At 41.4% G+C, this 22711-nt stretch overlaps 1 protein-coding gene across 1 annotated transcript in view; it reads left to right on the top strand.

Annotated features, from left to right (window-relative positions):
* Nucleotides 1–273: 273 nt before the first annotated feature.
* ASPH (aspartate beta-hydroxylase) overlaps nucleotides 274–22711 on the top strand; it is a 221347-nt gene continuing 198909 nt past the window's right edge. The window contains exon 1 of the mRNA XM_047073977.1: nucleotides 274–1148. Within this exon, the coding sequence (XP_046929933.1) occupies nucleotides 1010–1148 (139 nt within the window). The 5' untranslated portion in view covers nucleotides 274–1009. The remainder of the gene's footprint in view (nucleotides 1149–22711) is intronic.

The following is a 22711-nucleotide window of genomic DNA, read 5'->3' as shown; positions in this document are numbered from 1 at the left end:
GAGGCAGCTCAGGCCCAGGCACTCTGCGACTGTACACGAGGGGACCCACGGTTGGGGACACCAAGGAAAGATGACTGTAGGCGTGAGCCCAGCAGACGGAGATTTCAGAGAGAGGGCGCTCTCCAAGGGCAAGAAAATGAACTTTTTGTTTTACATCTACACTTGCGCCTTTAACTAAGAGTCTCTGAAAATACTGATGGCACAAATTGAGGTCCTGCTTTAAAACCCAACCGATCAGTCACCTGTGACGTAGGCATCGAACTACTCCTAACATCACCGTTTCAAAAATGGCTTCATACTACCACTGACAGGAAACAACTCTTTCGCAAGAAGCGGGACTGCATTCCTGGGTGTCCGTGCGTACAGTCAAGTGGGACGTGAACAAAATTCGCAGAGAAAGGCCCAGAGGCGGCGCGCCGGGTGTGAACGCAGCACACGTGTCCGCCGTCCCCGCCTCCTCGCCCCGCCCCATCCATCCCGATCTTACAGGGTCCACCAACGCTCGCGAGAGCCCTCTTGGCTTCCACGTTTGCCACGTTCCAAAGGACCCAGACAGCCTGGAAAGTCGAAGGCGGCTCGCGCTCACAGGCGGCTGCGACGCTCCAGAACAGCCCCAAGTCTGCAGGGGGCGGGGAAGCACGGCAGGGGCCCACCCTTTCGCAGGGGCCGTTGTGATTGGCCGTCACCCCCGTCACTCAGCCTCCCCGAGGCGGGGAGGAGGCGGGGCTCGGGCGGGAAGGGGCGTGACCGAGGTGGGCCTGTGAGCCGCGCGCTCTCGCCTGGGGAAGGAGTCACAGGTTCGGCGCACGCGAGTGCTGGGCGCGCGCAGCCGGCACGCGGGCGAAAGTCCTCGGAGGCGCGGCGGGCGGTGCCGAGACCCAGGCGCAGCTGCAGGAGCGGCGGCCCGCACCCGCTGCAGCGCCGGCCGCCGTCAGCGGCCCCCGCGCCTCTGGTGTCCCGGCCCACTGAGGGAGCCCCCCACCCCTCACCCGTTTCAGTAGTGCGCGCAATGGCCCCGCGCAAGAATGCCAAGGGCGGCGGCGGCAACAGCAGCAGCGGCAGCAGCAGCAGCAGCAGTGGCTCCGGCAGCGGCAGCCCGGGCGCAGGCACCAGCGGCGGCAGCAGTAGCAGCCCGGGGGCCCGGAGAGGTCAGAGGAGGCGTGCCGGGGAGGGCGAGTGGGGCCCCCTGGGAGGAGGGGCCCGGGCGGCGGGAGCTGCGGTTCCAGTGCCCCGGATCCCGCCGTGCATCTCCTCCATCCTCCGCGTCGCTCCTCCTTTTGGCGCGGGGCGGAGGCCGCGCTCCGTGGGCAGGCGGGCGGACCCGAGGGGCCGGGCGGAGCTGGGTCCGCGGCCTTGGGTTGGTCGCGCCGGGGAGCCCCTTCCCGGCTGACCCCTCACCTGCAGGGCGCCGCCGGGAGGGAGGTCATTGATCTGCTCTTGCTTGGCTTTGCGTGGAATGAAAGACGGGAGTGAGGGAGCCAGTTTACCTTTTTGCCTTGCACATTTTGGAGAGTTTGGACACGAGCCAAAGTCGGAGAAAATAAGTTCCTGCCAAACCAGCAGCTTTTAAGAGCAGCTCAAAGAATAATACTCGTGTGTGTGTGTGTGTGTGTGTGTGTAGGCGGGGGGTGGGGGGGAGGGAGTGATTTGAATGTACTTGCGAATTATTTTCAATATTTTTGCCTTTATGTAGCTTTCTTAACATGCGTTGTAGTTGCCTTTAACGTATCGTAGAATACCGGGTGAACTTTGCTATTTTTTCACTTTGTCTTCTCTTTTTTTAAAAAAATATGTTGGGTATTCACCTTTTTTCCTCCATGTGCTTACCCAGCAAAGAGAACAGTGCAGATGTTTTAAATCTGTTTCATCTCATATTTCAGTGGTTCTCAGTTTCTTTTATACTTCCTTGACTCACTTAGGATATTGAAACTGCAATACACATGTGTATGACTGCGAGCAGATGACCGTTTTGAAATGATTTAGACTTTTTGTTTCTGAGGTCTACACATAATCGTTTCATACGTAAAGAAAATAAATCAGATAACTATAGTCATGCTTCAAAGAATTATTTTTTAAATAGCACTTACCACTTTGTGAAAGTATCTTATTTTCCTGTGTATTGTCTTCCTGTCTTACGGCCTCCTCTTGTTCATTCCTATTCCCAACTCCTAGAATAGTCCCGGACCGTAATAGATGCTCAATAAATATTTAATTAATGAGTGAATGAGTAAATTTCAATGGTGAACATAATGCACTTAAAGTCATTGCACGAATTTAGACTCTAAAAGCTAATGCTTGTATTGTAAATCGAAAAAGATACACACAATTTGAAGTTCAAAGAAAGCATATTAGGGGGACCTGGGTGGCTCTGTTGGTTGAGTCAGACTCTTGATTTTAGCTCAGGTCATGATCCCAGGGTTGTAGAACCTGCTTAAGATTGTCTCCCTCTCCCTCTCTCAACCTCTCGCCTCTCTCTCTGCCTGTCCCCTGCTCCTGTGTGTGCTTTCTCTCTCTCTAAAATAAAAAAAAATTAAAAAGAAAGCATATTAATTCACTTTTGACATAAGTTTGTGTTCCATTGTCACTTGTCCTTAAATGCCGGCCAGTGCTTAGATGGGCAGAAGAGTAGATGAACGGTCCTGGGTGGCTTTGGCTACCCATGAAAAAATTTCCATATGAGAAGAGCCTAAACACCAAGCAGTAGCACTGATGAACAAGACTGTTAGTTGTTAATTGTTAGTGTTAACTGTTGTCAGAAGTTTTCTGTAGCTGTTTACAAGCGAAGCACATCTTTGTTCCATTTTACCCTTCAGACTCAGGAGAGGGCTGATTGCATCTGAGGAATGACTGTAGATAGACTATCACTGGGTTAGAATTAGTACTGGGGAATGTATATTGTGTTCCCACCTCTAATGGTTCAATAACTGAACCAGTTTTATTTTTTTAAATTTATTTATTTTGAGAGAAAGAGAGAGAGAGGGAGAGAGAGAATCCCAAGAAGGCTCTGCACTGTCAGCACAGAGCCAGACATGGGGCTCGAACTCACGAACCCCGAGATCCTGACCTGAGCTGAAACCAAGATGCTTAACCGACTGAGCCACCCAGGCACCCCACTGAGTGAGTTTTAACAGGCAGATAATAAGTTTAGGAAATGTTACCACCTAAGTTAATATATTCTGACTTTCATATTCAAATATTTAAGAGCTAGCCCTGTCCATATTTGAGGATATGTAGCCTTTTAAGCATTGTTCACACTGATTTCATAATTGTCATGGAAAGACCTGGTATGTAAAAAAGAATATGTAAAAGAGAAAAGTAACTATATCACAGAAACAAAACACAAAACATTTAAAAAGTTGATATTGGGGGTCTTGCATGTTACATGAGGAGTATTCTTTTTCTGTAACCATATTTTGTAGTTAATACAGACTTCTGACTGTGGGCCAGGTAGAACCACTGGAGATGGAAACAAGGATTCTTTCAGCCTTAAGCAGTTACACTACAGTGTGAAAGTGTGATCCTGTTTATATTGTTTGCTTACAGCAGGTTATACCAGAAACATTAAGCCCACTTCCTTTTTGTTGTTTATTGAGTCACTGAGGTATAGCCGTGGATTCTCAAACTGTTCTCATCTGCTGGGGAAATCACAGAAGCTGAAGAAACTTTAGCAGTGGCATTACCGTAAGGCCCATTCAGTTCCCTTCTCTAACTTATAGATGAGGAAATTAATTTCCATAAAAGTTGTATAATTTATTAAAGGTTGCGTGGGTCTTGGAAACCCAGCTAGTTAATGGAAGATCCAAGGCTAGAACTCACGTTTTCTGTCATTCGTTCACTAAACCATGGTACTCGAATTGTGGGTCCTCTAATTTGGGAGATTTTATGGGAATTTTAGAGTTGAAATAGACCATCCATTTCCTTCTGCAGATCATCTCTTCCTTTCTGGCTGTGTCTGTGGCATACTACAATAGTTTATCTAATAAATGCTTTTTTTTTTCACATCACCAATTGAATTTGACTAAAATTGTATTTGAAATAGTTCATTTAAAATCTTAATTTGAGAAGGAGTACATGGGCTCAAATAGTAAGTTTTTTGAGATGTTTTGCATTGACAGTCTCAAGTTGATGACATTGGTCACATTAAACATTGTTTCTTCAATTTTTGTATAAAAGCATGGGGGGAGGACTTCGAAACATGCACTTGAGGGAAAAAGTGATTCTCTGGCCTTCTCTCTTTCTTTGTGATCATTTTGTTGACAAGTGATGTTTAGGACGTAGGGGTTTACAGAGCATATTTTTTATTGACGAGTGACGTTTAGGACGTAGGGGGTTTATAGAGCAGATTTTATTGACAAGCAACGTTTAGGACGTAGCGGTTTATAGAGCAGAGTTTTTAAAGCAACTGTCTGCTTTTCATTTACATCTTCGACTTAAATTGAAAACTAATAAAGTGTCTAGTTTCATACAGAGCTCAATTTTACCTTTTCAGTTTTACTCTTTAAAATATAAAATAAACATGAGCAAAGTGGACATACTGCTTTTAACTAGCATATAAAAGTTTAACTTGCCGGTTGGGGCCAGGGGAAACCTATTTCAGATTTATTGATTGGAACATTTTTGGTTAGGAAGGATCACGATGGCCTTTGGGGCTTAGTTTGTAGCTTACAGACACTGGTATGTGTAGTGTTTTTGTTTGGTTAGCTTTTCCTTTTTGAGGATCATTAAGTCTTTCCCTGTAGCTTCTTGTAACATGCTAGAGGGATGTAAACATCTGTTTGTCTAGTCGTGTCAGGCTAGTACATTACCCTTTACCGGTAGATGTCACTGTAGAATATGTTTTGCTCTTTCAGTTTGAAGTTTCAGATTATATAACACCGCTTAGTTTTTTCATTTAGTCAGTTCTGTACATATTCAGAAGTATTGATGGACAGCAACTTAAAGACTAGTAGCCATTGAACTCAAGGTCTCTAACAGATTTTGAAATTCAGTAGTTAGAGTTGGCTTCTAGTAGCAGTATTTAGCTTATCTTAGAATTAAGTGCATTCATGTATTATCTGTAAAATGTATGCATTCACAGATTCATTTGATGGCTACTAATCATTTAGAAATTTGCTCTTTCTTTCGTTCTTTCTTTCATTGTTTCTTTTGTTCTTTCTTTCTGTACCTCTTGGACTACTCAGTTAACATAGACACACTGCTGATTGCATTCTGGCTCCCTTGAATTCAGAGGCCTTCATGAAATTCCCTTTCTTTATCCAAATGTTATCAGTTAGGGCCAGTTGCTTAACCCTCCCTTAGTCATTCTGGGATGAAAAGATAGCAAGGCCGTAACTCTTCTACTGCAAGAACTGGGTGCTAGTTTGTGTCCAGTTGCACGGCATTCTGTTCAGCCTGGTCAGGTCATATGAAACCAAGGACTAAAAGATGTTCTGAGGGAATTCTTGAACACATTTTTAAAAGAACAAACATATTAACCTGTAGGAAGTAAAAGGAGAGATGTCTGTTTTAGTCTTCTTTAAAATCCCTTGTGGCAGAGAGATTACTAGAAAAGGAGAAGTTTTCATTTTCTGCTAATTAGCAACAAAGTAACTTGGTAAAAAGCTCAAGTGGTTTGTCTATCTTATTTTTAGTTAGTACAGAATTTTAACCCCTGAGCTCGCTGGTCCCAGTAGAATAAGTAACTTTTTTTTTTCTTTTTTCTCTAGAAAGGAATGTACGTTGGGAGTCTATTAACCTGGATTTATGTCTATTTAAGACCTGTATAGCTAGTCTCTCTCAGAATCTCTTATCTCGGTCTCTCCAGATGGGAAGAATTCTTCTCTCCTTTCATTTCATAGTTGTAAAAGCCCTCAAACCAATCTTCTGTGCCTTTGTGTTTCTCAGATACATTCATTAAAGTGTCTCCAGTGGTAAGGGTGGTCAATATAAGGCTGCACAGCTAAGCAGGTCATTGCATGCTTGCATTTTTTTATGATTGAAAAAGAAATCATTTTCTAATATGTTCTGTTAGCACATTTAAGTAGGATGGCTGTCCTAGCAATAGTGTTTATGCTGTGGCTTGGAGTATCACCTGACACATTGTTTTCCATCTCTGAGGGTGAAAGTATGCTCTTTGCACAGCAACCTTCCACTTGCTGATTTACTCTCCAATCCCGTGGAGATGTGTTACATTCTTTTATTATACTGGAGCTCGGATACATTTTAGTCTTTTGACGCTACTCCAGCACACTGTTTTTAATATGAAAATATGCAACTTTGTGTCTTAGAGACTTCTGCATCTCCTAAGTAGTTTGATTTCATTTTGTACTAAGTATCTTAGTACTAAGATCTTGTATCTTGTACTAAGTATCTTTTGTACTAAGATACAGAAAAAAAAGTTTTTAGTTAACTTCCCTTTAATAAAACTGGAATGTATTTAGAGCCCCTCTACAATTTACTCCAGTCTCTGGGGAAAAAGCATCAGTCACCTGTCGGGAGATATGGGGGTGCTTGGGTTCACTGTCATGTTTCAGTATCTGCTGCCCCAGTATCTGCTCAGCTCTCCCGCAGGAGTGTGAGTCTGTCTGGGTGGATTCGTGTCTGGTTCGGCCCTGGTCCTACAGTTCTGGCCATGTCTGCTACAAGACTCGATGTTCATTTCTTTGTTCTCTGTGTGTCAACTGTAGGCATATATTCTGGAGTCCCGTGCTTTAACCTTTCTCGTTCTTCTAGTAGTGCTGGGAGCCAAGATGGTATTTTCTTGTCATTCATTCATTACTTATTTATTTTTCTTAAATTTGATTCTCCTGCAGTGAGGAAGCTTCAGGCATTTGGTCTGCATTTTGTGTTTGTTTTTCAGGGATGTGTCTTAGTTACCTTTGGCTGATGTTATCTTTTACTGGGAAATCACTGAATGCAGTTTAGTTCTCATCAGATTGATGACACTTGAGGACACATTTGCTACACTTAAGCTGTTAGACTCAGGAAGTTTTGAATTTACTTGGTGAATAAATCTTTAAAAAAACAGCGTATCAGAATTTTTGAAGGATTTGGGCTGGTCTTTGGCTCCCTGTGAGATCCAGGTGGCTTTGCCTAGTCATTCTGGCTGTAGTAGAACTGTCATCATCTGCCATAGATGCTCTCTGTGCTCTAAAGCAGATAGGGGTGGTGAGTCAAGTGGGGCTAGGGTGGTGGAGGAGGGGTGTCCAGTTCAAGCAGAGTGGAAAGCACTATTGCAGTACTTGGAGAAATGCCAGCACTTCTCTCCCACAAATGTGCCTGCACATTTAACCCAGTGACTCATTCTGTACGGAAGCCAGCCTTCATTTTAAAGTGAGAGAATATTGTTTGATAAATAACCAGTATGGTGTAAACTCGGTGTTGTTTTGATGTTATGCTTTCTCACTTGTTTCTTAAGGGAAAAAAATGAATTTATTTGTTTATTTTGAGAGAGAGAAGGAGAGAGTGTGAGTGAGGGAGGGGCAGAGGGAGAAGGGAGAGAGAGAATCCCAAGCAGGTTCCACACTGTCAGTGCAGAGCCCAACATAAGGCTCGAACTCACAAACCATGAGATCATGACCTGAGCTGCGATCAAGAGTCAGACGCTTGACTGAGCCACCTAGGTGCCCCTAACTTCTATTTCTTATCATGTCACTGATATACATAATTCCCTCCCCTCCTCCTCCTCCTCATTTTTCACGCTGTCTTATATTTCACTTTTCCTGAAAACTTATACTGGAAAGCCCTTTGGCCTTAGGTTCACATGTAAATTTTATCTAGGAGCAGTTAATAAAAATCTGTGTTGTAAATATTTGTTGAAAGTATATCTAGCATGTAACTTCACTTTTCCATTCTTTGAATCAAGTTGCTTCGAATGATCGTCACTTACTGAGTTTTATAAATTAATTCATCCTTTTTGTCAGTGAGCCATCTCGCTAACTTCTAGAATTCACATATTTCTATGTACTGTTCTTTAAAACTCTCTCTCTGAAATATTGCACGTTTTAAGACCTATAAATAGGTATAAAGAGTAATGCAGTGGGATATATCCACTATCCAGGTGAAGAAATAAAATGTTACCAAGTTCTCGGTTTCTCCTCTCCTGTGTTATCCCTTCCCAGCCACTCTTACACATTTTGTGATAATTATTTTCCCATATTTCTTTATAATGTATAATATATAGGCATGCAGATAAATTTGTAATATAAGGTCATGTTGGACATTATATACTATGCATCCATTTGTGTAGATATACCTATCGTTAAAAGCCGTACATAAAAACTGCTTAAGAAGTGTATGTATATATATATATATATATATATATATATATATATATATGTGTGTGTGTGTGTGTGTGTATATACACACACACACATATATAGCATGTACAAACGTAAATTTGTTTAGCACATGTGAAAAGTTTTGTGAACAGGCTCCTACTTGGCATACTAGATTGGCACCATTTGTTTGGAATTCTACCAAATCTGGCCCTTTGTTTCGTGTATATAGCTCCTCCCCGTATGAATGTGCTGGTTTTTATTCAGCCATCCTGCTGTCAAAGACCACTTTCCTTCTTTTCTGTAGTTTTCTTTTTTCAAACACTACTGCTCTGAACATTCTTGTAGCTACCCATCCCCTTGTGTATATGTGTATATGTCTGAGTGTTTTTCTAGATTGGGATTTTTGGTCATAAAAATGAGTATATTAAACTCAACTAGCTCCTGCCATCTAAGTGGTAGTATCTGTTCACACTCCCACTCGCCGAGGATACAGTTCCTTTTTGCTGCAACCACGTTACCAACACTTGGTGAGGTTTAATATTTGTACGTTTAGTGGGTACGAAGTAGTTATTTTGCGGTTTTACTTTGTGCAGTTATTTTGTGCATTTACTTGATCCGCAGTGAGATTGCTCCAGAGAACGGCGATTTGTGTTTCCTTTTCTGTGAATTCCTGTTCATATAGTTTGTCTATTTTTCTGGTGTTTTGTTGGTGTTGTTTTTCTTTGTTTTGTATTTTTTATTTCGATTTGTAGAATTTCTTTTCTGTATCCCGAACCTTTTGATTACTTCTCCCAATCTGATTATTTGTCTTGTCATTTTCTGTAGTATATTTTGTCAAACAGAATTTTAAGATTTTAATGTATTAAGAATATCATTTTTACTTTATGGTTTGTACCTTTGTGCTTTAAGACATCCTTTCTAACACAGGGATCATAAACATTCTCTTATTCTAAAAATATCTTAAGTTTTGTCTTTTCACATTTAGATCTCTAAACTACCAAGTGTAGATTTATTGTGTATGTTGTGAGGTAGAGATCTGATTCAATATTTTTAAAAAAACGGATGATGAAAATTTTCTGCACCATCAGTTGAAGTGTCTTCTATGCTAATCTGCAGTATCCCGTTTTGTGTATAAATCTGTGTGGCTCCGTTTTATTCCCAGTGTGTAGGAGCAGTACGTCACTGAGTCACTCTGTAGTGTATCTGATCAGGCAAGTGCTCTCCCTCGTCTTTATACCATTGTCTTTGCTTTTTATTGGGACCTTTCCGTGACCATGACAATACCTTTTAGCCTCGGCTTATTAAGTAAGTTTCATGAGAAATGCTTCAGGATTTTGACTGGAATTGTATTGAATTTATAGCACAATTTGAGGCAGGGCGCCTAGGTAACTCAGTCAGTTAAGCGTCTGACTGCGGCTCAGATAATGATCTCGTGTTTCCTGGGTTCGAGCCCTGCATGGGGCTCTGTGCTGACAGCTCAGAGCCTGGAACCTGCTTCAGATTCTGTCTCCCTCTTTCTCTGCCCCTCCCCTGCTCATGCTCTGTCTATCTCTCTCTCTGTTTCTCTCAAAAATAAATAAACATTAAAAAAAATTTGAAAAAAAACAATTTGAGGCAAATATACATTTAGAATACCAGGTCTTTCTCTGCATGAACATGGTATAATTTCCTATTTATTTAAGCCTTATAATTCACTTTTATAATCTTATCCAAAACTTATATACATCTTTACATTTAGCCTGGGTACTTCATATATTTCTATTTTTTAAACCAGTATTTTATCATCAAACCTTTAGACTGTGCACCCAAGTTACAAGAATTGTACAAGGACTCTACCACCTAGATTTTACAGTGCTTAGCGTTTAGCATTTAATATATCTGCTTTAGATTGTACTGATCAATTTATCTGTCTTTTTATGCTTTTCAGAGTAAGTGGTAGTCACCAGTACGCCTCATCCTAAACGTTTACACGGGTCTGACATTAACTGGGGCTCAACATTTGTTTATGGGTTTTTTTCACCCCCTGAGGAAATGTTTGCCTATAGGGAATCGCACAAATCTTAGTGTAGTATCCTCAAATAGTCTTTATAAATGTTTACCTCTGCATGACCCAACCCCCAGAAGATTCTCTCAAGTCCCTTGCTAGCCACCACCTCTGCCTTCAGAGGCAATCATCACACTGTATTTTTTCACCAGAGGCGGGTGTTCTCTGTTCTAGAACTTTATTTTGTAAGTACTTTTTAAGTGTTCTTTGAGTCGGCACAGTTTTGAGGTTTACCCATGTTGCATGTATGAGTATCTCGTTGTGTTTATTGCCAACTAGTCCATTGTGTGACCATAGCACAGCATGCTGACCTTTTCTTTCACTGGTGGACATGTGGGTTATTCCTAGTTTGGACTATTAGGAAGAGCATTCTGTGAATATTACAATATTGGAGGCTTTTTGGTTTTGTTTTTTGTGTTTTGTTTTTTAGTATGTCTTCATTTCTCAGAGTAAATACCTAGGAGAGGAATTACTGGGATTATAAGGTAGGTGTTTGTTTAGTTTTATAAAAAAACTGCCAGATTATTTTCCAGAGTGGTTGTACAATATATCTTACACTCCCACCAACAGTGTGTGGGATTTCTGCTTGTTCTACATCTGCACCAGCATTTGGTGTTGTCAGTCTTCTTAATTTTAGCCGTTCTGGTGGGTGTCAGTGGCTTCTCGTTGTCGTTTAAAATTGCTTTTTGCCGATTTCCCTGAGGACTGGTGACATCATGTACTTTCCCTTGTGCTCATTGGTCATCTACATTATCTTCTTTTGCAAAGTTTCTGTTTACCTCTTTTGCCTGTTTTTTTTTCTTTTGCCTATTATTGCTTTTTTTAAAAAAAATTTTGTTATTGAGTCGTAATTTTTATATATTCTGGATAGAAGTTCTTTTCAGTTATATGTATTGCAAATCATTTTCTCCCAGGCTGTAGCCTACCTTTTCCTTACTAGCATATTTTGAAAAGCAACTATTTTTATATTGATGTTTAGTTCTTAATGGGTTTTGCTTTCTGTATCTTACCTAAGAAACTTTTCTTATTTTCTTTTTCCTCTTTTTGCCTTTTTCTCCCTATTTTCAAGTTACAAAGCTATCCTGTTATATTTTCTTTTAGAAGTTTTATAGCTTTAGTTTCGAGGTTCAGGTTTGTGATCCATTTCAGATAAATTTTGGATGAGTGTTATGTTTTTCCATTTGGATATTCAGTTGGTCTGGCATCATTTGTTGAAAAGACTTTGCTTTCATCATTAGATCGCTTTTGGTGCCTTGGTCAGAAAGCCAATGACAATATAATTGTAGATCTGCCTCTGGGCACTCTATTCTTTTTGTTTTCTGTCTGTGCAATGCCTTTATCACACACTCTTGATTAGTCTAGCTATATTGTAAGTCTTAAAATCAGGTCGTGTAGATCTTCCAACTTTGTTGTTCTTTATGAGCTAGCTCTGGGTATTCTAGGTCCTTTGTATACCCATGTATATTTTAGAATCAACTGATCAGTTTCTACAGACTAAAGCATGCTACGGTTTGTAATTAGAATTCATGGGGGGCACCCGGGTGGCTCAGTCGGTTAAGTGTCCGACTTCAGCTCAGGTCATGATCTCATGGCTTGTGGGTTCGAGCCTGGCGTTGGGTCTGTGCTGACGGCTCAGAGCCTGGAGCCTGCTTCAGATTCTGTGTCTCCCTCTCTCTCTGCCCCTCCCCTGCTCATGCTCTGTCTCTCTCTCTCTCTTTCTCTCTCTGTTTCTCAAAAATAAATTTAAAAAACTAAAAAAAAAAAAAAAAAAAAGAATTCGTTGAAAGTATAGACCCAGTTCAGTTGAAATGACATCTTAGTGATATTGAGTTTTCTAATCCCTGGCAGTGGAATAGATTCATTTATTGAGGCCTGTAATTTATTTCTGCTTTGTTTTGTAGCTTTTGGTGTTAAGATCTTACACATTTTTTGTTAAATATTCTTCTAAATATTTTATGCTTTTGATGCTTTTATATTGTATTTAAATTTTTTATTTTCCTGTTATTTCTTCCTAGCATATAGACATAGAACTTATATTTGTACCCATGTGACCTTGCAAAAATTCATTTATTTTATCAAAAAAGTGATTCCTTAGGATTTTTCTCTGTAAGTACCATGTCGTGTACGAATAAAGAGTTTTATATATTTTTTTCTAATCTGTGAATATTTTATTTATTTTCTTGGCTGACTATGCTATCTAGGACCTACAATACAATGTTGAATAGAAATGATGTAGACATTCTGCCTTTGTTTATTATGATTTTAGTGGCAAAAGTGTTTGGCTTTTCACCCTTAAGTATATAATATTATTTCTAGGTGTTTTATAGATGCTTTGTATTGGGTTGGGGTATTCCTTTGTATTTCTAGGCTGAGAATTTTGTCAAATAATTTTTCTCTAATCGAAATGATCCTATGGTTTTTTTCCCTTATTGTTAATGTGGTAAATTATATTTATTGGTGTATTTATTTATTTAATTTAGTGAGAGAGAATGCAAGCAGGAGACAGGGGCAGAGGGGGAGAGAGAGAGAGAGAGAGAGAATCTCCATGCTCAGTGCAGAGCCTGATGCACAGCTTTATCTCATGACCCTGGGATCGTGACTTGAGCCAAAATCAAATCAAGAGTGTGATGCTCAACCACTGAGCCACCCAGGCGCCCCTTTATTGATGTTTTGAATGAGAAATCACCCTTGCATTCCTGGAATAGGCCTCACTTGGATGTGATATCTTGTGTATATTGTGCTTTCTTTGCTAATCTTTTGTTAACAGTCTTGTATCTGTGTTCATTGTGGTGTCTCTCCCAATTGGATGGGACTCCCCAAATATTGGGTCACCCTACAGGCTGGAAGCTTGTGGCACGGGTGGTGAAATGATTCACCCGAGGCAGAACAAGGAAGCAGCAAGCAGGCCAGCAAAGGAGAGACTGCAACATAGCAGTGGGTAGGGGCTGTATTTATTTCATTTTATTTTTTAAGTTTATTTATTTATTTTGGGGGGGGGGCGTTAAGAGCAGAGACAGAAGGAGAGAGAATTCCAAGCAGGCTCCGTGCTGTCTGCCCAGAGCCAGACTTGGGGCTTGAACCCACAAACCATGAGATCATGACCTGAACCGAGATCGAGAATCTGATGCTTAGCTGACTGGGCCACCCAGGCGCCCTGGGTGGGAGCTGTATTTAAAGGGGGGAGGTGAGGAGTTATAGGGATGTATGGAATTTTCCCTTTTTTGGTAACCATGCCTGGTTGTAAGTAGTCCATTGGTTAGTAGGGCCTGTGGATATTTTGAGGTGGGTCACCTAATGGGCCTGTCTGGTATTCTGCTCAGTGGTCGCTGCGGATCCTTTCCACATTCCATTGTTCAAGCCTGTTGCCTAAAAGTAGCCTCCGCATTCATGAGGCATATGGGTTTATAGTTTCCTCTTGCCTTCTCTTCTCTCCTTCTCCTCCTTTCCCCTTTCTCCCTGCCTTCCCTGGCTTGCCCTCTTCCCCTTACTAGGAATTATGATTAGTACTAAATTTTCTCTGCATCAGTGGTTTAATATTTAATTTATAAAATTTATATAATTGTTCTTCCATATTTTAACTGGTAAATTATAGCAATAGACATTCTAATTTAAAACCAGTCTTACATTTCAGTGAAAAATTCAGCCTTGTAATAATACATATTTTTCATATTATTGGATTAGTTTTGTTACTATATCCATAAATAGGGGTGCCTGGGTGGCTCAGTTGGTTAAGCATCTGACTCTTGATCTCAGCTCAGGTCTTGATTTCAGGGTCATGAGTTCAAGACCCGCATTGGCCTCCATGCTGGGCTTGAAGCCTACTTAAAAAAAAATCTGTATCTGTATCTGTATATCTCTATCTCTATCTCTATCTCTATCTCTATATCTATATATAGGTTTATCTATAAATAAAATTGACCTGTAATTTCCTTTGTTGGTGATGTTGTCTGGGTTACTCTACCACATAAATGAATTTAGGAGTATTTCCTCTTCTTCTGTTCTTTGGAATATTCTTTGGAATTTCTTTGGAATTTCTTCTATTCTTTGGAATAGTCTTAGGGGATTAGTAGAGCTCATTTGAACTTGTTTGTCATTTACCCACAATTAGAGACGGTATGGGGTAGGTTTCACTTTTTAAATGTTTGAATGACCATTTTAGTTTCTGTTTCTTGAGTCAGGTTGGCTAGGGTACATTTTGTTTCTTCTTAGACATATTACCTTTATTAAAAAGTTTTCTGTCTGAGTTTTCAAACTTAGGGCATCAAATTGTTTATGGTTTTAGCTTTACCTTGTAAACAGAATACCGCTATTGTGTGCCAGCTATTACTTTGCAATGAAATAAAGTTATTTAGAAAGGTCACTAAATATTAACTGTCTGTAAATTCGAGTTACTTTTTAGACAGAATTTTTTCTGAGCTTATTAAAGTGAAAAGTCTTTATAAAATAAACGGGATACTCTAATACCTGTGAGAAGGTAAACCATTTGATACTGGTAATTTGGTTGGATTGACTTGCTCTGGTGCCCATTTTCCTGCTTAAATGGTAATTCAAGACTAGCACTGGATACGTTACTTTGTTCAGAACTGAAATTTCTTTGTGAGTAGAACATAATGCTTATTTGGGGAACGTTCAGCTTAACTTGATTATTTTATGGATTTTAACTACTCAGTCTATTTAGTTGTAAACAGTCCATACGCCCGGAGGTCTAGGGTACCTGATGCAGATCTGAGATACAGTTACTGATGGGCTCTGTATCTCATATGAAGGTACCAGTAGATTTATGTGCCCTGTGTTTCCATTTCCCTGTTATTCTGTGAGATTATAAAAGTAGGATGTTTTTAAGGTGAAATTAATGTATGTGAAGATGCAAAGCTCATAAAAAAACTTGGATTTTTTTTTTCTTCTAGAGGTAGTACAGTATTTGTATCAGTACTGCAAATTTGCATTAGGCTACTTTTTCAGAATTCTGTTGTGATCAATGGGACATTTAAGATGGCTGAACTAGGACAGAGTAAGGTTGAGTAAGACTGAGTAAGGTAAAGAACTGTTCAGTAGCTCAGATAAGTACTGATTTGGAATAAATGACGTGCATTTGAGACCTTCCTCCTCAGCTGGCCCCTCGACAGTGTCTTGCAGTCAGTCCTCTGTGTGTTCGTAGTTGACATTTACCCATGTTTTCAGTAATAGCTATTTAAATCTTCAACAACTTGAGCTTCATACCTGACTACTTCCCACTGCATTTTGACAGATGACTTCCTCCCATTGTGTAGAGAAATCAGGGACATCCTCAAGAGTCTCTTATCGCTGGCATGATGGGTGGGGCTTGGCCTCTGAGGTGCTAGACTTGGGGAGCAGACTGAACACGAGGCTGATTTATATCCCTCCCTCTACCTCCCGAGTGAGGAGACAGGAGTCTGGGACCTCATCTAAGACGTCTGCAAAAGCCAGTTCAGTTGAGGCTCTTGGCAAGATATTGCTTTAATTTTGCACGTGAGAGTATGCAAAGACTAAGCTCATGAGGTATATCTTTAATGTGTAGTTTAGTATAGTCCCTGTTCTTTCTTTAGACTTAGAAGGAGGCCCAGTAGGGTGGAGGGTGAGGGGAGATGAGCAGTACCACAGATAGAATTTAAAATCTTGGTAGTCGCAACCTTTATAGACCTCTGGGTTCCCACCTGTTTAAGAGAAGAGCAAAGACTGGGGCAGGAGCCCTGGGCCCCACTGAGGGAACCTTCACTTCATTATAAAGGTGTGTCCACACCACTGAGCCATCACTTATCTCCCCCTGAGAAGTCTCCTTTTCTGCACCTTCTCGCAGCTTTTCCCCCTTTCTTTAGTTTCTCTCATTTAATGAAAACCAAAACAAAACACGAAAGCCTCCTTCTGGTCTGCCTCCCATACCCAGCCAGATATCACAAACAGTAGCCTGGGTTCCTTTTCTTCTCCTTTCCTTCAGGTCTTGCCGGGGTCAACAGAGACTCCATTAACCCCAGATCCCCTGGGCAAGATCTTGTTCCTTTTCTGTAGCTGCTCGCTGAAGGGTGTCTTCCCAGGATTCTTTGCTTGGCCTTGTTCTAATCCTGTGTGCACTAATGTGTGTTCTAATCCTATGCTGCACACAGTCTGTAGCTTAACTACTGTCTATTGATGCTTTCCAACGCTTGCTGCTTCTGAGCTATCGACTTAAGTACTAACAATAACGACAGATGAAGAACCCAACTGCCCCTTCCTGAGTGCTCACTATATGTCAGACATTGTGTGCTTCTGTAACTTGGCATTTAATCCTCATAGTAATTCTCTGACTCTTCTTTTTGTAGGTAAAGAAATGGAAGCTTAGATTAATTTGTCAAATATCATGGAGCTAGTAACACTTGGAACTGGAGTTGCGATCCCAATTCCGAGTCTAAAGCTTCTTTCGTTGAACATTTTAGATCCTTTAGTGGTGGCTTAGATTACTTATAACTGGCCCTATCTCATCCCTGGCATACCCACTTTGTAAAGTGGAAGCTAGGTCATACCCCTTCCTTATTTGAAAGCCTTGAGTACTTCCCCAAGTAGTCAAGATGCAGCTTAAATTCCTTACCTTGATCTAGGGAGCACTTCATGATCTTGCCCCTCTTACCCTCTGTAGCCATTCTCAGCCTCACTCTCTGTGTTTATACTAATTAAGCCATATTCAGTCACTTTCTGTAGTCTCTGTGTCTACACGTACTGTTTCTTCTGGGATAGCTCCTCACTTTGCCTCTCCCTGCGCGACTCCTCAATATTCTTCACAATTTAGCTCCTTCATAGTCCTTCCAGTCCATTGTCTTCCCATAACCCGGGCTTTGTTGACCCCATACCCCCAAGCACAAGGTTCTGTAGCACCCTACGTATCACTATTTTAGCATCTTCGTTCACTTATCAGTTCCTTCAGCAGAGGAAAGTGTGACCCAATCAGGCATCAGACTGGACTGGACCCAAGTACCGGCTCTGCCACTCATGTTTGACTTTTAGTAGGTCTTCAGACCTCTTTTAGTATCTTTAACTCTCTCTTCCATTTTAAAATAAAGATAACAGTACTTGCATCATAGTTAAAAGGATTGATGACAAAGTGTCGCGTAGTAAGTGCTTCATTGGTATTGTTGTTAAATATGGTGATAGTGATATTCCCCGTGAACAAAACAGATATTTTGTTTCAATATTTGTAATGATCTGTGGTCTTCTATTCTTGGCTTGATTGTAAGGGCAACATCTGTGTTAGGAACAGACTGAAACTTCCATAAACAAGTAGGAATTTATTTCACTTCAAAAGATGTGATATGATCATACCAGATGTGGTACGATCAGTGGCTTGAAATGTCTTCAGGGACTCGCATTCCTTCTGCTTCTCCATTCTGATTCTCAGCCTACTTTCATCTTGAGGCTGGCCCCTCTCCTGGAGGTAGGAAGGTAGCTGGCGGCAGTTGAGGTTGCATGCTTCCTTGTTTCTGTTCGGTGGAAGAAAAGAAGCTTCTTTTTCTCTTTTGCTCAGACTGAGAGTCCTTGCCGTGCATTGCTTTATACTGGCTTAGGGCTGCTTAAGTCACTGGCTGTGGAGTGATTACCAGGATTGTTTAGATCAGGGTCAGCAGTGCCCATCATACAGTCACCCTTGCAGCTTCTCAGCTCTGCTATTGGAGCACAAAACCGCCACAGACAACAATGTAAGCAGACAAATAACAGCTGGGTTCCAGCAAAATTTTGTTTATGGGCGTGGACATTTGAATTGCGTACCATTTTCTCATGTTAATAAGTTTTTGTCTTTGATTTCTTTTCACTTGATCTAGAAAGTGAAAAACATTCATAAGCTCATGGTTCATACCAAAGAGGGAGGTAGGCTGTCATTTGCTCATCCTGGTCTAGAGTAATCGGGAGGGTTGAGAGAGCTACTCTTAATGTTTATGTAGGTAAACAGCATGTTTTGTTTTCTTTTTAACTCTAGTGCTTAAATGATTGCCTGTATGTAGTAGGTAATTAATATTGGAATGAACAAATTCAGGTAAAAGCCTTCCTTCCAGTGGACCAAAGGGACATTGAGGACAGGGGCTGTGTTTTTGTGTATTCTACATTGCCGTGAATGTAATAAGTGTGCACATATCATGCATTGCATGGATGGATTTTTTTTTTTCCAGGTTGATGTTATGGGCAAGAGAGCAGATAAAAAATTCCTAGTGAAGTTGTAAGTGTTGGAGCTGAAGAAAAAGAACAGAATTATTAGGGGTGTGCGTTCTTCGCTGATGTGGAGGATTGTTTAAATAAGTCAGGTCTTTTAATAGGTTCTGTTTAGGCACCGGCACCACACTAATAGTTCCCCCAAGGTAGTAGCTACACCCACGGAAGCCATCCCCATCCCTCGTATTCTCATTGGCAGTTTGCATTCTGATGGGGAAGAAGGTTCCACAGCTATTTTGTTTGTTCTGCATTTTGTGAAATTAGAAAAGCTCGCTTACTTTGGAAGATGCTGATTTTCCCATCACTTTACTTTTAGATGTGACTCAAAGACAGGCCAGAATTATTTACTGAATAATGAATAATGAAATTCTGCTTTTTTTTTTTTTTTTTTGGTTTTGGCTTTTAAAATTCCTTTAGAAGAATTATGAACATTTCCTCTTTGACTCAAGATAATGTTTTGTCAGTTTTGATTAAAAGTTAAAAAAATATGAAGTGAACAGAGCTAACATTTATAAAGAAAACTTTGGGGCGGGTGGGGGGGGGGCGCCTGGGTGGCTCAGTTCATTGAGCATCTGACTCTTGATTTCCGCTCAGGTCATGATCCCAGGGCTGTGGGATTAAGCCCCATGTGGGGCTTCACATGGAGCGTGGAGCCTGCTTGGGAATCTCTCTGTCTCTGTCTCTGTCTCTGTCTCTCCCTCTCCCTCTGCCCCTCTCCCCGACTTGCGTGCACTCTCTCAAATAAAGTGAAATAAATTAATAAAATAAAATAGAAGAATTTGGAACAGATTGTGCCTTAGAATGCTGTATCTTTAAAATTCAAGACTACGATTCTTCCCAAATGATTATTTTTATCCATATGGGAGATATATACCCTAACATAGTACTCAGCAAAATGAATTTTTAGTTTATTTTTATTTGATTTTCTCCTTCACTGGGGTTGTAGGCTAAGTGGCCTCTCTTGTTCATTGCTGTAGCATAGGGTAGGGTTTTCAAGAGTATTTGTTGAATGAATGAATATTCAGATGTATGGAGAAAACCTTTTTAAAATATACCATCCTGTGATTTTTATTGCTTTGTGTCTTAAAATCTATATTAGTTTATAGAGCTGAAATGTCTTTGTTTTGCTGATCTGTATGACGTTGACTGGAGATTTTGCATTGAGGGCAGTATTTTTATCCAGGACGATGTTAAAACTACTTGCCCACTGCCACAGGAGAGGCCTCACCCGTTCAGAAGGACAGCACCTGTATAGCGTACCTGTGCCTTCTGCCTGAACATTAACTTCTCTGTAACTTGCGTGGGCTTTGGGGCTTCAGCCTTTTTAGCGAGTCAGATCTTACTGGGGTCGTACTCCCGTGGACCTTCAGCGGCAGACCGGTTTCTCTGGAGTGTCGCCGAGAGACCAGCATTGGAACAGTGTCCTCTGCAGTGCCACCTGAGCTCAGGACAGTGGGGCGCTTGGTGACATTTATTCAGGCAGGGGAAGGGGGGGGCACATCTGGCAAAGCTGGAGCTGAGGAAGTGTTTGTGGAGGGAGTTTAGAGCAAAATGGGTCAGCAAGGCCCATGGGTCAGTAGACTTACGTGACATCTGCCAACGGAGGATGCCATTGACCGTTGCTTTGGTTTCGAACTGGGGCGGGATCAGGAGGAGAGGGGCAGACTTGGAGTGTGCAGCAGGGTGCGGGCTGTTGATGAAGCTGATGAAGCTGACGGGGTTCTGGCTGGAGCTGCCCCAGCCATTTCTGTCCCTCCCCCAGCACCGCTGTCTGGTCTGGTTTGGTTTTTAACGTACTCGTGTATGTTACATTTGCTGTACGTTGTAGATGGGACGAAAGTAATTCCTGTTCCTATTTTTAGATTCTTGTGGGAATCCCGTGGAACTTGTCCAGTGAAGTCACTGAGGGCTTGCTGTGCTCCAGGCCCCTTGCTCGGTGGGGAGAGAACACAGCAAGCCAGTCTAGCACCACGCCTCTGGGAATGTTGCTGACCTGTGGGCGGCCGAGCTATAAATACTGGTTGAATCAATGAGCTGTGCCTGAGCAAGGAGTAGGGAAAGGAAGACTAAACTGAGAATGATCTGAGGCTTTTGAAGACCCCAGACCCCAGACTCCAACTAATGTTTTCTGGGTAGTTAACTTTTGGGGAATCAGGACAAGTAGAAGACGTGGCAAAGACCCCCAGAGGACAGACGGCCCGTTCTTATTAAAGGAAGCCGGGTTCAGGGTAACTACACTGAAGTCTCACGGCACCCGTAGGCAAATTCTGGGATTAAAAATTATTTTTAAGCACCCAGAAAAGAAAGCCTTGAAGACTGGGAGACACTACAGGTTTATCAAGGTTACTAAGTTACCAAGTAACTACAAGTTACTAAGAAAACCAGAACTGCTTGTGCATTTTGATAAGCTTTCCAAATAAGTGGTCAGGACACAATCTTGATACTTTTCCTGACTTCACCAAGGTATTTAACACTATCTCTGAAAATCCACCTGTGCCAAAGATGGCAAAACATTGGGGGACTGTACCCACGGAGCACTGATTTAATGGGCACATGTCAACTTCAAGGGAGCCCCACCCACGTAATGCTTGTTAAATTTGTGGGTGACACTAAGTTCTGAGGGAAACCTAATGCCAGGAGGGAAGAACACACTGCAAAAGAACAGCCTGTCTGGGAAGGTGGACTTTACCAGGGTTAGCATGGTATTTGCAAAATAAACTCACCGTTGAAGATAAGCTGGGAGAAGCTTGAAGTAGCAGGAATTTTTTTTTTTTAAGGTCTAGTATTTTGTTTGGGTGTGGTTGTTTTAATTGCTTTTAGTCTCAGAGGGAGTTGCTTGTATCATGTGACTGAGGAAGAGTCCCCTTCAGTATTTGCGTTCTTGGTGACCAGAGTGAGGGAGGTGAAAAGCCCATTGTGTTGGGTGGGCTGCCTCTGGAATTGTGGCTTCAGATGAGGGGGCTGCTGTTAAGGAGACAGTGATGGAGGACTTCTTGGAGGAGGAGGAGCTTTCGGTGATGTCCTTGGCTGAGGGCATGTTGACACTAATGTGAGGAATGGGTGAAAACGCGGGGGATGGCTGGTCTGGACTACAGAGTCCTCCTGGGGGACATCACCATTTCCAAGGGTTTGAGCGGCTCCTGGGGGGCAGAGGAGGTAGGCTTACTGTCCCAGGTGAATTTGAGGCCCAGGTGGGGCATCTGGTGGAAGACGTCCAGCAAGCAGATGGAGGCTTGTGAGGAGAACTTGCCTGTAGGAGACGTCCAGGTGGAGACAGCTTCCCCACTTCTTACTAACTTTGAGACCAGCGGCTGAATTGGGATCCTTTGCGTTACTGCTTTGTTGAGGACTTGGTCCTGAACTGCTTTGATCTTCTTTTCTAAAACCAGTCCAATTTTGTTTTTATTTTTATATTTTTCCAACTTTGTTTTGAAACTTTAAACCTATACAACAGCAAAAAGATTTTGTATGTTGAAAGACTTGCATACTGTTTGCTTGGATTTACCAACCGTTAGCTCTTTGCCGCATTTGCTCCGGGTGTGTATTTATGTGTCTTCCTTTTCCTCTCTCTCGTTCTTTGGAACTCTTTGAGAGTAAGCTGTAGTCATCATAACAGTTTAACTCACTTAACTAATTCCCCATGTTTCTCCTAAGGACAAAGACATTCTCATACATAACCACTGTAGAATTCTCCAACTCAAGAAATTCTCTAAATGCACTCCGTCTTCAGATTTTTTTTAGTTGTTTCTGGAAGCATCTTTAAAACTTGAAGCTTTTTTTTTTTTTTTAAATTGGTTACTTATCCAGAATCCAATCAGGAATTAACTTGGGAGCTAGCTTTTAACATTTCAGGCTCCTAGCCTTAAGCATCTGGAGCATTGGATTCTTTAGGACTAGAATGGGCCTGGAAATCTATATTTTCCCAACTTTTTAATATGAAAACATTCAATCCTTTAAGACTGTTACAAGAAAAGTTCATTTAGATTCACTAGTTGTTAGTATTTTGATGTGTTTGCATTCTCTGCTTCTCTAGACACACACAAAGATACTGTTTTATGTATTTATGCATTTTGCTGCTGAACCATTTGAAAGTTAAATCATAATGCTTCACCTCATAATACTATAAGTCATAATAACGTTCTTCAGCGTGTTCTTCCTAAGAACAAGGGTATGCTCCGGCATAACCACCATGTAATTTTAATGCTTAGGAAATTTA

The sequence above is a fragment of the Lynx rufus genome, unplaced genomic scaffold, assembly GCF_022079265.1.
Source record: "Lynx rufus isolate CCGP_SWC_20201006 ecotype Redwood Valley unplaced genomic scaffold, mLynRuf1.p SCAF_12, whole genome shotgun sequence".
Lineage (NCBI taxonomy): Eukaryota > Metazoa > Chordata > Mammalia > Carnivora > Felidae > Lynx > Lynx rufus.
Note: the sequence above shows the minus strand (reverse complement) of the source record. Positions and strands in the feature narration are given on the sequence as shown.